At 37.6% G+C, this 14,398-nt stretch overlaps 1 protein-coding gene across 1 annotated transcript in view; it reads left to right on the forward strand.

Annotated features, from left to right (window-relative positions):
- The window catches only part of APC (APC regulator of WNT signaling pathway), an 89,117-nt gene that overhangs the window by 42,261 nt on the left and 32,458 nt on the right, over nucleotides 1–14,398 (forward strand). Inside the window, exons 3-6 of the mRNA XM_065661256.1 lie at nucleotides 7,182–7,266; nucleotides 8,193–8,394; nucleotides 13,174–13,282; nucleotides 14,042–14,155. Of these exons, the coding sequence (XP_065517328.1) occupies nucleotides 7,182–7,266; nucleotides 8,193–8,394; nucleotides 13,174–13,282; nucleotides 14,042–14,155 (510 nt within the window). The remainder of the gene's footprint in view (nucleotides 1–7,181; nucleotides 7,267–8,192; nucleotides 8,395–13,173; nucleotides 13,283–14,041; nucleotides 14,156–14,398) is intronic.

A 14,398-nucleotide genomic window follows, 5' to 3' on the forward strand; every position in this document is an offset into this window, starting at 1 on the left:
TTCTCAGATTTTCATGTACAGAGAATGTGAGAGTCAGGTATTTCTCTTGAAAGTTACTGCTTGACCAAAATGCAGTCGGGGTGGGGGGAGGGGATCCAAACACCAAAACTTCCCCTCCCAATGTTTGTTTTTTTTTTGTTTGTTTTGTTTGTTTGTTTGTTTGTTTGTTTGTTTTTAACAGTATTAGAACTAATCTAAACCTGTGCCATCTCAGCTGATTCTTTTGCTGAACCTTAAATGAGCTGTGATCTCACTATGGTCATGGAAATTGCATGACTGCAGTCACCTTCAGAAACGGTCTAGAGACAGCTGATCTAGTAGGAGTGAATTCAATGAGAACTGAGATACAGACTTCACATAGCACTGTGCATCCAAGAAAGACAGTGCTCAAAATCCAATTACATTCAGTACAACACACCAAAATATTTTGGTTTAATAATAATGTATATTTTGCTTTCAGTGTAACTGAATTATGTTTTATATTCTGAAATAATACAGATTTTAAAAATTCATGACAAGCTGACTGTCTTTGTTATGCACAGTAATGAATCAGCTAGCTGTAGAAATTTCACATTATACCTACTTAAAAAAAGTAGGTATAAAAGTACCTCATAAAAGTAATCTTGAAGTTACTAATGTGTATTAGTCATTTGAGAAATTCTAATGTGTGAGTGGAAGAAACTACCATAAGATGAACTGTTTTTTACAAATTTTATCAAATGATGAATTCTGGACAGTAATTCTTTTCAGTCATTGCACAACTAATAATACAGTTAGACATTTGCAAATAACTCTTTTTAAGCTCATGTGAGGAAAAATGTGGTTATAAGTCAGTTATCGTCTTGGAAACTACAGAGATTTAAAATATCAGTGAATTTATATAAGCAATAACGAAGCAGCAGTGGCATTATGTTGTGTTTGATTTGTGTCTTTTAAAGTCTGTTTCTTTGATTTCACAAAAAGTGTTATCATGATCTTTGTGATTTTAAGGATTCTGACAGAATCCAAATTGGTTTGAAAATGGAATAAAAGATTTTATTTTTTATGTAGAATCATAGAACAGTTTAGGTTGGAAGGGACCTTAAAAGGTCATCTAGTCCGGCACACCTGCAGTGAACAGGCACATCTTCAACTAGGTCAGGTTGCCCAGAATCACATCCAGCCTGGCCTTGAATTTCTCCAAGGATGGTGCATCCATCCACGTTCTCTCTAGGCAACCAGTGCCATAGTTTTACCACCCTCATTGCAAGGAATTTCTTTCTCACATCCAGCCTGAATCCCCTCTTTTAGTTTAAAACCATCACCCCATGTCCTGTTGATAGGATAAGACTCGTTTTACTGATTGTTAGCTGAAGCTAACCGCCAAGTTGAACCTTTAACTAAACAAAACCATACATATGTCAAGAAGGAACAAGACAAAGGGTGAAGAACATGCTTTGCCTGTTCAGCTCATTGAACTGGAAACCATTCCTCAGAAAGTCAGAACAAGGTAAGAGAAGCCAACCTAGGGCGATAATAGGAAAGCAATGAGAGAAGTTCAGCTGAAGGTCAACAAAGATAGGACCGCCACGGGTCCCATAGACCCTTGGGACCCTCACTCAGACTGCACATGCTGTAGCGGGTAGTAACCTGTGTTAATTAATTCTGGGAAGAAATTACAGCATGTATGAGGTTTCTGGGAATTATGGTATATATGTATGAGATAAATGCTTATAAGCAAGAAACCTGTAAGAATCGGCATGCATGTTAGGCAGAAGTATCCCCTGTGCATCTGGTGCTGCAATAAATAATGCCTGCTTGTTAATGCTACATTGGTATTAAGGAGTTTTATTCTCCTGACTTTTGGTGACAGTAGAAGATCTCCTCCATGTTCTTGCTGGGAACAGAGTTGAGACTGACTGGCCTGTAGTTCACTGGGTCTTTCTTTTTCCCCCTTTTAAAAAGTTTATGTTACCCCTTTTCCAGTCATCAGGAGCTTCACTAGACTGACACAACTTCTCAAATATGACAGATAATGCCTTGGCAACTTCATCCACCAGTTTCATCAGGACATGTGGATGCATCTCATCAGGTCCCATGGACCACCAGGTGCACCTTCAGGTTACTTAGGTGTTCTTGAACCTGATCCTCTCCTGCAGCAGGTGGTTCTTCATTCTCCCAGTCCTTGAATTTGCCTTCTGTGGCTTGGGCAGTGTGGCTGGAGCTGGTGAAGATCAAGGAAAAAAGTCGTTGAGCATTTTGGTCTTTTCTATGTCCTGTGTGACCAGGTTTCTCATTTCCTTCCAGAGGGGTGCCACATTTTTCGTTTTCTTCCTGTATTCCCAGTGTACCTATAGAAGTTTTTCTTGTTGCCCTTAATGTCCTTGGCTGGAATAGCTGGAAGTCCTTTACACTGCTCTTCATGTGCTTGCTTTCTAACCTGTGATTACTGCCCAGTCTCTGGGCATCTCTTGCTGGCACCAGCAGCAGACTGATAGAAGCAGGATGGATTGAGGTTCCCCTCCCCCAGCAACTTTTGTTTAAAGCTGCCTCCACCTGCTTCGCCAGCCTGTGCTCAGAGATGCTTTTCCCTTTCTCTGAGATGAACTTCAATAGACCAGCTTTCTCAAAGTAAGTCCCATGGTCAGGTAGCTGAAGTAGTTGATCTCTCAGTGGGCTTGTGCTCAAAACTTAATACAGTAGTTACAGCAAGTGACAGCTCTTGATCGTAATGGCACCAAATGTACATTTTTCTGTCAGAAACTGATACTGTTTGAAACTAAAACTATCATCCCTTTACATAATAAGTGCTTTCCTCTTTCTGCAAGGTTACTAGTTACGTTGCTCCATGGTTTCACCTCAGTCAGCAGTGCTGTCATCATTGCTGTTGTAATTTGGGTTGAGCAACCAGAGCAATTGCTTGGCAATTTGGAGGGCTTGCACCAAGCTTGATTAAGCACCAGTGTAATTCGCCAAAATGCTTAGGAATAAAGGGCCTCTTCCGTAGCTCTCACTGGGCCTTGGAGAGTGTTGTACCATGTGTGATATCATTATGTCAAGGTCATATTAAGCTCCAGTAATTCAAAGTTCATATAATTAAGTTCCTGTCAGTCTTTTATGATGACATGGCAAGATGGGTCAATGAGGGGAGAACAGTGAGTGTTATCTCCCTGATATACCTAAAGGCTGTGCTGCTGTTCAGCAGGACCTCAATAGGCTGGAGAATTAGGCAGAGAGAAACATAATGAGGTTCAACAAGGGCAAGTGTAGGGTACTGCACCTGGGGAGGAAGAACCCAAAGTACCATTACAGGCTGGGCTTGACCTACTAGAGAGCTGTTCAGCTGAGAAGGACCTGGGGGTACTGGTGGGTGACAAGTTGATCGTGAGCTGGCAGTGTGCCCTTGTGGCCAGGAGGGACAGTAGTGTCCTGGGCTGTACTGAGTGTGGCCAGCAGGCCAAGGGAGGTGATCCTCACTCTGCTTGACCCTGATGATGCCACAGCTGGAGAACTGCGTCGAGTTCTGGGCTCCTCAGTACAAGAAAGACAAGGAGCTACTGGAGAGAGTCCAGTAGATGGCCACAAGGATGACCAGGGGTCTGGACCATCTCTCTTATGAGAAGAGATTGCAGGAGCTGGGCCTGTTTAGTCTGGAGGAGACAAGACTGAGAAGGGATCTCAGTATTGCATATAAATATCTCAAAGGCAGGTGCCAGGAAGATGGTGCCAAGACTCTTCTTAGTGATGCCCAGTGACAGCACAATGAGCAGTGGCCATCAATTAAAACAAGACATTTCACCTCAGCGTGAGGAAGAACTCTTTATGTTGAGGGTAGCAGAGCACTGGAACAGGCTGCCCGGGGAGGTTGTGGAGTCTCCTTCTCTGGAGACATTCAGAACCTGCCTGGACACGTTCCTGTGTAACCCACTACAGGTGGCCCTGCCTTTGCAGGGGGGTTGGACTGGATGATCTCCAGAGGTCCCTTCCAACCAAAGTAATTCTGTGGTTCTGTGATTAGGCAGGGTCATATAAGACCTTGAACTTTGGTTTATGGTATCTGTAAATGCATAGAAAATATTACTGTACTGTCCGTTCCTCATACTGTTTCAGCATATAAGTCTTTCCTCGAGTTTGGGTGATGTATATGCTTCTAGTATATGTTATCTTTTTTCTGCCCTTATAAATAATACTTGAAACAATGTGCAGCAGTGGCTTGAACTTCAAAAATCACTTCCTGTTTAGAGTGAAATTGTATGTAAAGTTCTCAGCGTATTGCACTAAAATATGAGTACAAATGTTCCATCAGTATTCTCATTTAAAAATACTGCTGATTTGGTAAAAAAGAATAGTTCTCAGTCATTCAGTATGCATATTCCCGTGCTATATGTTGCTAAATTTGATGCTCATTTACTATATGAAATTTTCTATATCTGTGCAGTTAAAGATGTTTTTATACTCAAATGTTGTAAATGTAGTAACAAAGGTAGGCCTCACCTAAAGAAACCTAAATGAAGGATAACTCAATTTGTGTTTTTTTGCAGACATTGAAAGAAACACAAAGGGGGGTGTGGGTGTATGACAGGAATGTTTCTTCTTAAGGGCCCAAGTATAGTTATTAGCTAAAAAGGAGAAACAGCTATGAAGAGTGTCTTATTAGAAAATGATTGATACAATCACTTTTGTTAGAAGTCTTTTTAAGTATAGACTGATGCTTACCTTTAAAAGATCTAATAAATTTAATCTGATACTTATTTGTGAATATATCTGGCATACTACAGCCAGTGATTTTTTATATTTAATTATCATGATGATTTATGCACTTTGGCATTTGCTGAATACACAAACTTTCAGGAAAGTGAAAACAAGTAGTAAGACACTATTCAAGGCAGGGGGCAAGTAGTGTACACAGAAGACCAAATGTTTGTGACTTGTGTGAATTGTTATTAGTGCTCCTTTTCCTGCCAAAGGAGATATATCCGTTTAAAAAAGAAAATCTTTTTATGGATACCATCTTTTAAAATATTTCTGTATGTAAATATTTATACATAGATTTCTCAAAAATTGAATATGCTTTTAAATCTTACCTTCTTGGAATTTTAAATCTGGCATTGTTAGTGTTATTTCTCTGTAATTCCTTTCTTTATTAGCAGTTTGAGTAAATTCACAGCCCTTAAGCAATTTTACCGCTCAGCTGAGGGCTAAGTACTGGGTGTGTACTATTAGTTAAGGTGCTTTTCTTCTCAGTGATTTTGCAGTTACTTGCATATAGATCTGATCTTTTTTATTATCCATAAAGTAGTTTTAAGGTCAGAACTGTATTCATAGAGTCCAAGTAACAAAATGACATTTTTTGTGTACTTCACAGACAGTGAATACAGTGACCTTTTTTAAATAATGGTGAGTCATAGGGCCAGTTCAATTTCCAAAAGCATTCTTTTGATCTTTTGCTATAGGATGAGATAAACTAGGTTATATTTAAGTAACCGGTAAAATAATTTGACTTGCATTCTTTAAAAGAATAGAAAAAAAATTCTGCAGCCTTGCTTATAAATGTTCTTAGTTTGCGTATTTTTTCAGTAAGTCGCTACTAAGTCAGGAAATAATTTGCTTAGAATAATGCTGTAATCTGCTTCTAATGTGCAGTATTATTTCCACAAGTGTAAACATAATTAGTGTATCTGCATTCCAGGATTCCTCTTCCTAGAGTACCAGCACCTAATTATATCACGGGTGTCTGTAGTGACCATGCTGTACCAGCACCTTATTATATCATGGGTGTCTGTAGCGACGATGCTGCAACCATTTCCTCTGGGTCTAGTGCTTGGAGATACTTCCCCAGAACCCTGTTCTTTACTCAGAATCCATTTACTTTCTTCCCCCTCCTGCCGTGGTACAAACATTTTGAATACTGAAAAGGTCAGTAGTGTGTCTGTTTAAAGAATATGTTGACTTTTTGTAGATGCCATTTTGTCTTCTTTGGAAAGAGCAAAATGCATTTAAAACCAAAATGCATTTAAAAGGTATCTTCTGTACAAGTTGCAAGAGCTAAACAGGTATGCTATGTTCTTAAAAGAGCAAAACAGTGATACAGAGATATTTTGAAATTGTCTAAACTTAGTTTTCAGGTCTGACAAGAAGCACAATTCTGGGCGTAGAATCTATGTATGAAAAATATGGAAGTACCTTTCATTACTCAAAATTGTTTTTGTTTCCTGACTGTTGCTGCTTCTAGAAATATTTTCCATGCTACAGTATGAAACATGGTATTTTAAATTCCAGTAAGAGCTTTTTGCCTTGTGGACAGTCATTTCAATTTGTTCTAGCTATTGATGTATCTGCCATTGTGATATAGAAAAGGCATTCACTAACTTGCATTTAATTTCCTACCTGGATTTAGGCCAGTGAGCATTAGGGACCTGGGGGCTTTCAGACCTCTTTTACTGTAGTAGTCATTGTTTACTGCGAATCTTTTTGTGCTTTAGAAGTATGTTCCTTCAACTATATCATTTTATCATACATAGTGTGAATAGCACACAACAATAGTCTTTGCTTTGAAGCTTCAGCTGCAGGAAGGATTCATAAATTTCTTCCTTGTAGGCGTTGTGGTAGTGCTAGTAGTAATAAACCAAATACTAGGACACCATGAGAAATCCGAAGTCTTTTCCTTGTAGGTGCAGAGGTGGTAGCAGTAAGAATAATGACTTCGTTTGCTTATTTACAGTTGTGCTGGGGCCTTGCAGATAATAAATCGGGATTACTTCTGCTCTGGTATCTTTGAGGTTTAAAAATTGTGGATTTGAAAATACTTTTTTAGCTTTTAATTATGTATCCAAATTTTATTTTTACAAGGCTAATTTTAGATAACATAGGTGGAGAAGTTTGACTAATTATGCTGTACATCTATTTCTCCATTTGTAAATTTGAAATAACTGGCATTCACTTTAAGAAGAACTTTTAAATAAAACAATAAGTAGACTGGACTACCGGAGAGGATGAATTATTCAGGATATACTTTATAGTGTGACAGTGCTTGGGGAAATACAATAGAACATATACGATGACAAAACTACGACAGTTGGTCACTGTTCACATGAAATAAAGTTTACATCAGTAGCAAAATAGCAGTTACATAAATGTGCAGTTGAGGACAGAGTAAGGTGTATTGTTGTAAAGATTTCTTAATTAAGCTTAGTTTCTTACAGGAGGTGCTGAAACAGCTACAAGGAAGTATTGAAGATGAAGCAATGGCATCTTCTGGACAAATTGACTTACTGGAACGACTTAAAGGTAAATCTAGAATTATGTTTTAAGTGGATTCATTTGTTTCTCTGTTACTTTTTTGGGGGATGAAGATTTCTAACTAAGCTGCATCTTCATTCCAGTTCTGATGTTGATCATTGGGCACAGTCTCAGTGCCTCTTATTTTCACTAAGCATTTTAAGACACACTCTCAAAAAAAAAGTGTTCCTTTGCTGCTTTTATGCTTTTACTACTGCTAATCTAGAGCTTCATATAAATTGCTTTTGATGGATCTTACATTTCGTACGGTTCTTCAGAAAGAAAAGATAAATTGTTTAAGTTAATGGATTAGTTTTACCAATTTTGTAAACTTGTTTGCATGCCCTGCCCTCTCCATATCATATTACTGGAATTGTGTCTGTCATGCTGTAAATTGAAGCCCCCTTCCCTAGAGCAGATGCTGAAATGTGCATCATCACATTACATGGGATGTGCAGAGCAAGCCCAGACTGCTAACTCTCTGTATGCATCCATTATACCTACTACTGAACTAGAAATATCACAGCGGATGTATATATTTAAGGGCCCTGTTGTGAACGATATTGTCATCATTTATGAGACAGTGAAGCATCTGCAGGATCTCTAAAAAAGAAGCTGTTAGGAAGTGGGCCAGAGGAACAATTCATATGACATTTATGCAAAACTGTCCATTCCATAGGTCCTCTGGGCAAGAAGCAGGCAGGCTTGTGTGGAGATACTCTTCTGGTTGTCAAGATTGCGGTTTGGTCATCTGCTCAAATGTGTACCATCAAGATTGGTTTTGTTCACATTATGTTCTTTCGATGTTCATGCAAAATGTTTCCATCAAAAAATCATGGATTTCTTTAGGAAAGAAGAAATTAAAGATAGCAATGATCTTTCAGATTTATGCTGCTGAACATCAGTTCTGAAAATGTTTGCTCTTTATTATCCAGAACTGAACTTGGAAAGTACGAACTTCCCTGGAGTGAGGTTACGGCCAAAGGTGTCCGTGCGTTCATCGGGGAGCCGGGAAGGGTCTCTGTCAAGCCGTTCAGGAGAGTGCAGTCCTGTTCCCATGGGATCATTTCCAAGAAGAGGATTTATGAATGGAAGCAGAGAAAGCACTGGTTATTTAGAAGAGCTAGAAAAAGAGAGGTGAATTCCTTTGTTTATTTATCCAGTATGGATTGACTTCTGATTTTATCATGAAAATTTACTGACAAAGCTAGTATTTAGCTGTCACGCATATGGTTTGATCACTGGTACTTTTATCTTGACGGGTAAGGAAAACAGGAATGTACAGCAAATATGTATATTAAAAATATATAAATTTAAAAAAAGGAATGCACACAAAATATGTATATAAAATATTAAGACACATCCTACAGTTTCTACTGCTTCTTCCTGTATGCATTTTGTTGTCATTCTTTGTTGGCTGAAGGTTATTTTGTTTCATCAGCAGATTGTCAACATGTGAGATATACTAGGGCGGGCAGAGCATCCCACATACTGCCATATCTCCTCACTGCTGTTGACAAGGGCTGAAACTCTTACCAGTGTAATGTGCAACATCTTTCTCTTTTTTGCAAAAGCTTGTAACTGCGATAGCTGGTTGATCAGTTATTTAATATTAGCAGAAACATACGTGGTGATTCTTCTGTCAGAAGAATGTCTGCTGAACGAAAGTATTTACTCTTATCTTCAAGATGAGGATTCCATCTGATGTTTTAAGTTCACAAAATAACGGAATTTCTTTTCTTGGAAGGTGGTGGTAGCCATTTAATAGGAAGAACATACTTTAAGGACATAATACAGATTTGTAGCACTTTATCAATCACTTACAAAGGAAATGTGAAAGTAAGAGACATGCAGCGCTTTCCACTGAAGACATCTTTCTATCCTAAAACAAACCTGACTGAAATCCCAGATGTTTTCAAAAGCCTGTCTGTAAGATATGGTTTCTTGAAGATTTGGTTGTTGACTGCTTGCCTTGGGTTCAGCTGTAACAGTTATTTTTCTCCTTCCTAGTAGCTGGTGCAGTGCCGTGTTTTGGCTTTAGTCTGAGAACAGTGGTGATAACACAGTGATGTCTTAGTTGTTGCTCAGAACATTTACCCTCATCAAGGACTTTTCAGTCTCTCCTGCTCTGCCAGTGGGGAGGATCCCAACAGCTGTCTGTATTGGAGGCTGAAATCAGCCTGGTAGAGGAAGGATTCTAAGGTTCTTTGGATGTTTTTCTCCATGGTAAAGACAGTTTAGGCAGTGAACTGGTCTTTCTTCCAAATAACAGTGAAAAAAGGGACAAGAAAATTTTAATTTCACATGAGCTTAGGCAGTGTCACTGTCACAGCTGACTGGGTAAAGATTTGTGCTGTAGAGAAGATGATCTATAGAGGCATGGCCAGATCTCATCTGGCTTTATTATTAGTGACATGATGGATAATCCAAACTGCGCTATTTTTTATACTGTTTCAGGGAACATATAAGAACATGTAGTGCATAGATGTGGACCCTGGGTAGCCACATGAATCAGAAAAGGGTAGGGTGTGGTGTAGGACCATGCATCTGAAATCACTACCTGAAAGAAAATTATCCACTTATTTTCCTATACTTAGCATCTGAACTTGTTAGGCATACTTACTAAGTTTCTGTATTTCTAAGCATATGTATAAACATGTTTCCTGACAGAATGTTTTTGATCACTTGCATAGACTTTCAAAGAAGTCATGGAACCTGACAAACCTCAAAATACTAAAATGATTTAGAATAAATAACATTTTTTTGAAACCTGTAGCAGGGGAATGTTTCCACTCAGTATCTTAAGACAGCAGCACAATGCATGCTGCTCATGGGCAGCATGGACCAAAGGTGTATTAACTGTGTGTCATCTTGGCAGATTCATGAACAGTTTATGAATAAACTAATTCACTAGATGCTTATTAATGTAAACAAGTAAGAAACAAGAAGAAAGTACTGAAATTTGTTTCAGATTGGAAAAATGGGTTAGCTTGCCTAACAGTGATTTTCTAAAGTGAAGAAAATTAATCCAATGATTCAGTTACCAGAATGAAGGTGAAATTGCATCTTTCTCATTTGCTTATCTCTCCTCTAATCTGAAAGTCAAAAAAGAAAAGGGAAAAAAGTGTGGGGGTTATGTTTTTAGGTTGCCAATTTAGAATACAATAGGCATTAAATGTCTTCTGCTTTCCGTCTGGTTATTTCCATGTGTGTTTGATAATACACTTTATCAACAACTAAACTTTTCAGAGTACACTGCAGATTACTTCTGATTGTTGGTTTGCCTTTGCAGTTTTCAAGGTTTTTTTCATCACCTGCTAATTAAAGTGAAAGTATTAATTATAATTGTAATTTACATAATGCAAGTTGAGTAGCATATAGTTTGTTTCTCTTCTCTCTTTTAGCTGGGAATAACATTGGCATAACTATGCAGAAAAGATTTTCAAAAGAAGAAACCAATTCTCTGCAGTCATTCAGCTTCATATATTGTTGGGAGCTTCAGAAATACCACATTAGAGAAGTCTTTCGAAATACCCATCCTTTAGAAAAAGCAGTTAAAACTGGAAACCTTTCGTTAACTGATAAAAATAGTGTTAAGTTCCAAAAGCTTGCTTCATTTGCCTTGCTGCAGTCTGACTGAACTTGACAGTGTATGGAAGAGAACAGAATTTTCTCTGACACTGTGAAAGTCCTGATGTAAACAGTTTTGGGGTATAAAAAAATGGAATAACTGCTCTGGGTCTTTCCATCAGTTCTTTTTCCATGATTAGTAACAGCTCTTCCACCTTAAATGTTCTCCTAACCACAAGAAGTTCCAGGAGGCTGAGAAAGCATTATTCTGGTTGGTGTAGCATCTGATAGCAATGTTAAGTTCAAGGTGCAGCTTACTAGACACATCTACAGAGACTTGCTGCCCGTTTTTAACGAAATTGAAGTGCAATCTGTTATACGTATATATGCACACATACATACATGGCAACCTGCTATATGTAACCTGCTGTACAAGCCCTATAGGCTTTGTGCTGAGAGACCTTAAAGACATTGTTAAAACCTTGGATTCTCAAAGAGCAGTGACAAGGACTAGTAATCTCAAATAAAGCATTACTCAAGCAAAATTGCACTCTTAAGTTAGAGGAGTCACCCTCAGGTCATGCATTATATTCTTTATGGTGCACTGATGGTTCCTAAGTTGTTCCTTGCTTCTAGCATCCATTGTGCATATCAAAGCATATTGAATGACTGTGTCTCACAAACTGAATACCCTTACATTTTACAACAGGAACTTAATCACACGTTCATTTAGCTGAAAGTAAACCTTCTGGATTATACTACCAGTTCTTTGACATCCAGAGGCAGAATTAGTCAGTCCTTTCACATTTGCAAATCCTCATATGGTAAAAATACTTTCTGTAAGGATTGCATTAATTATGCTTTTACAAATTTGATCTCAGATACTGGGCTATGATGCCTTTCTCTTGCAGCTGAAATGAGGGACCCTGTCAATTTTAATTTTCCATTTAAACAGAAGACAGGTCACTTGCATTGGATTATAAATGTTAAATCATCAAAACTAGTTTGAAACGTTTTGAAAGCAGTAAACAAGAGAGATCCTTTAAAACAAGTATTTTTAAATTCTTCACATCAAGTTCTGTCTTGTTGAAATTTAATTATCATCTCAAATCATGACTGGGATGCCTTATCAAAGTAGTCAGGGGCTGTGGTTTTGTTTTTGATGACTTACAGTAATTATGCATAATGTGTTTGTATGTTATATAAAGGTTCATGTGGCTGTTGCTCATTTTAGAGTTTAGAAAGGGGGGTGCAGAAGTTAAGGGATGGGAAATAATACTGGACAAACTTGTATTGCAGCAGTCTTCTGGCTAAGTGTTGATTTTAGCATTTCCGCTAATGACCAATATTAAAATGTCAGAAGGAAAAAGAGTGGTCTCAGGAAGTGTCTGTAAGAAACTAATAAATGTGTATTAAAAAAACCCAGCCAAACAAATACAAAAGCAACTCCCCCAAAAAAAAAAAAAAAAAACCCCAACAACCAACAAACTGAAAGAGTTGCTTCTCTGTATATCCCTACTAGCCAGATTTTGCCTGGAAATGTTACTGTGTGTTTTGGAAAGTGTTGAAACAATGCTATAAAACTACATTGATAAAATTTACAACTGTATAAATGTAATTCATGAAGGATTTATAAAATGGTATGTAAAACTTCTAATAGTTTATTTTCTGGTAGTCTGCATATATTCTTATATTTCTTGTATGCTACTTAGGTATGCTTATGATAACCATTTAAAGTGTTTTAAACAGCTGCCAGTGTATCCTTTCTATAACATTTGATGGAAAATGCTCTTAAAGAAATTTTAGTACAGAAATACCTTGGTTTTATGTGCTTTACTCATAGTTTTGGTATTGTTAACAAAGTTAGTTTGTAGACACTTGTAAAGGTTGATGGGATAACTTAATTCGGTAATGTGATTTGGAGATGTATATGATCATGTAAGAATTAGTGCTTTTCTTAAATGTAGTTTGATGTATTGTACAAAGCATACTGTCTAAAAGAGGCAGGATACAATGTAGCACACAGCTAATAACTGGGTTTTGGTTTCACAGAATTCCTCTTGGCGTTAAATTTCAAAGTAGTTTTGTGGAAACATACAGATATTTTCCCCTCCTATAGCTATGGACCTGATAGACAAGAAACTAATGACTTCCTTAGCATAGAAGAATGGGTGGGGTTTTGGGCCAGGTAATTGCACCCACCTTCTCAAATGCCTTCTTAGTGCCGCCTTCAAACCTTGTTTCTCATTTAATCTTTTTTTAATGGGTATCAGTGCCTATTTCTGTACTTACATGTGGTAATGAGGTCTTTATAGTGAAACGTTTCCCACTTCTGTTTTATGATAGATCTCTTTTGCTTGCGGAGCTTGAGAAGGAAGAGAAAGAGAAGGACTGGTATTACGCCCAGCTTCAGAACTTGACTAAAAGGATTGATAGTCTCCCCCTTACTGAAAATGTAAGTACTTTCAGTTTGCTTGGTCATGTATCTGGTGCTATGATCTCTGCTTGGATGCTGTGTATATTTAATGAATTTGGTAATGCACTTTACTATCATTTTAATCTACAAAAAATTTTTATTCACTATGTAAAGCTAATATAGCCTAAAGAATGCATTTTCTTCATACGTAATTTTACACATTACAGTTCACACCTATCAGTATAAATATCAGTGATAGAGGGGAAGACTGAAAAATCCTTTTGAAAAATTAATTACTTGCCAGTACGCTTGTTCAACTCTGTCCCCCAAAGGTCTTTTCTCTATCCAGTCTGTTACTTAGTGGATTATTTTAGTTTTGAGAGCAATATTAGCCTAAGAGACAATCTACATAGGAGCTCTTAATAACAGCAACTGAAGTAGAGCTTTAGCCTATGCACGTATTGTTGCTCCAGGCTTTTACTTTGGTGTCTCCAAACTATTCATAGTCGAGTCACCATTATCAAGGGTAATGGAGATGTCCAGTTAATAGCCAAATGTTCCTGGCTTGTGATGAATGATACCGTCTCAGTGTTTATCTTCTATATTTGTTATTTGACAAAACTTGCAGGTGTATATTCTTGTTTTAATAATGCAGTCTTATTTTAAGCACCTGTTACTACATTTTGTTTGTTTATGAAGTTTGCTGTGAAAAAGTAGCTGTTCTGCTTTTATTCAGAGAAGTACATAGTTTATGTAAATACAGTTTGCTAAAATGCCTTCTCTGTACTTCAATTTCAGTTCTCCTTGCAAACAGATATGACCAGAAGGCAGTTGGAGTATGAGGCAAGGCAAATCAGAGCTGCAATGGAAGAACAGCTAGGTACTTGTCAGGACATGGAGAAGCGAGCACAGGTATAGTTTGCCTTTCATTACTAGAAGGAATAAAAAGTTTTCCTGCATTTTTCTTTAATTATTGGTAGTTGTATTTTTAAACTCTGTGTAAAGACAGTGATAGGCTTAGAGCATTTAGTTAGCTGTTCAAATGCAAAAAGAGGAATCAGAATATAAGAAGTAGCTACTCAGCAAAAAGCAGCCTCCTCTGCCTCTTTAAAAGAAGACCTTGTGTAGACAATTTCTCCAAAAGAATATATTTTT

The sequence above is a fragment of the Lathamus discolor genome, chromosome Z (assembly GCF_037157495.1).
Source record: "Lathamus discolor isolate bLatDis1 chromosome Z, bLatDis1.hap1, whole genome shotgun sequence".
In the NCBI taxonomy this organism is placed as follows: Eukaryota; Metazoa; Chordata; class Aves; order Psittaciformes; family Psittacidae; genus Lathamus; species Lathamus discolor.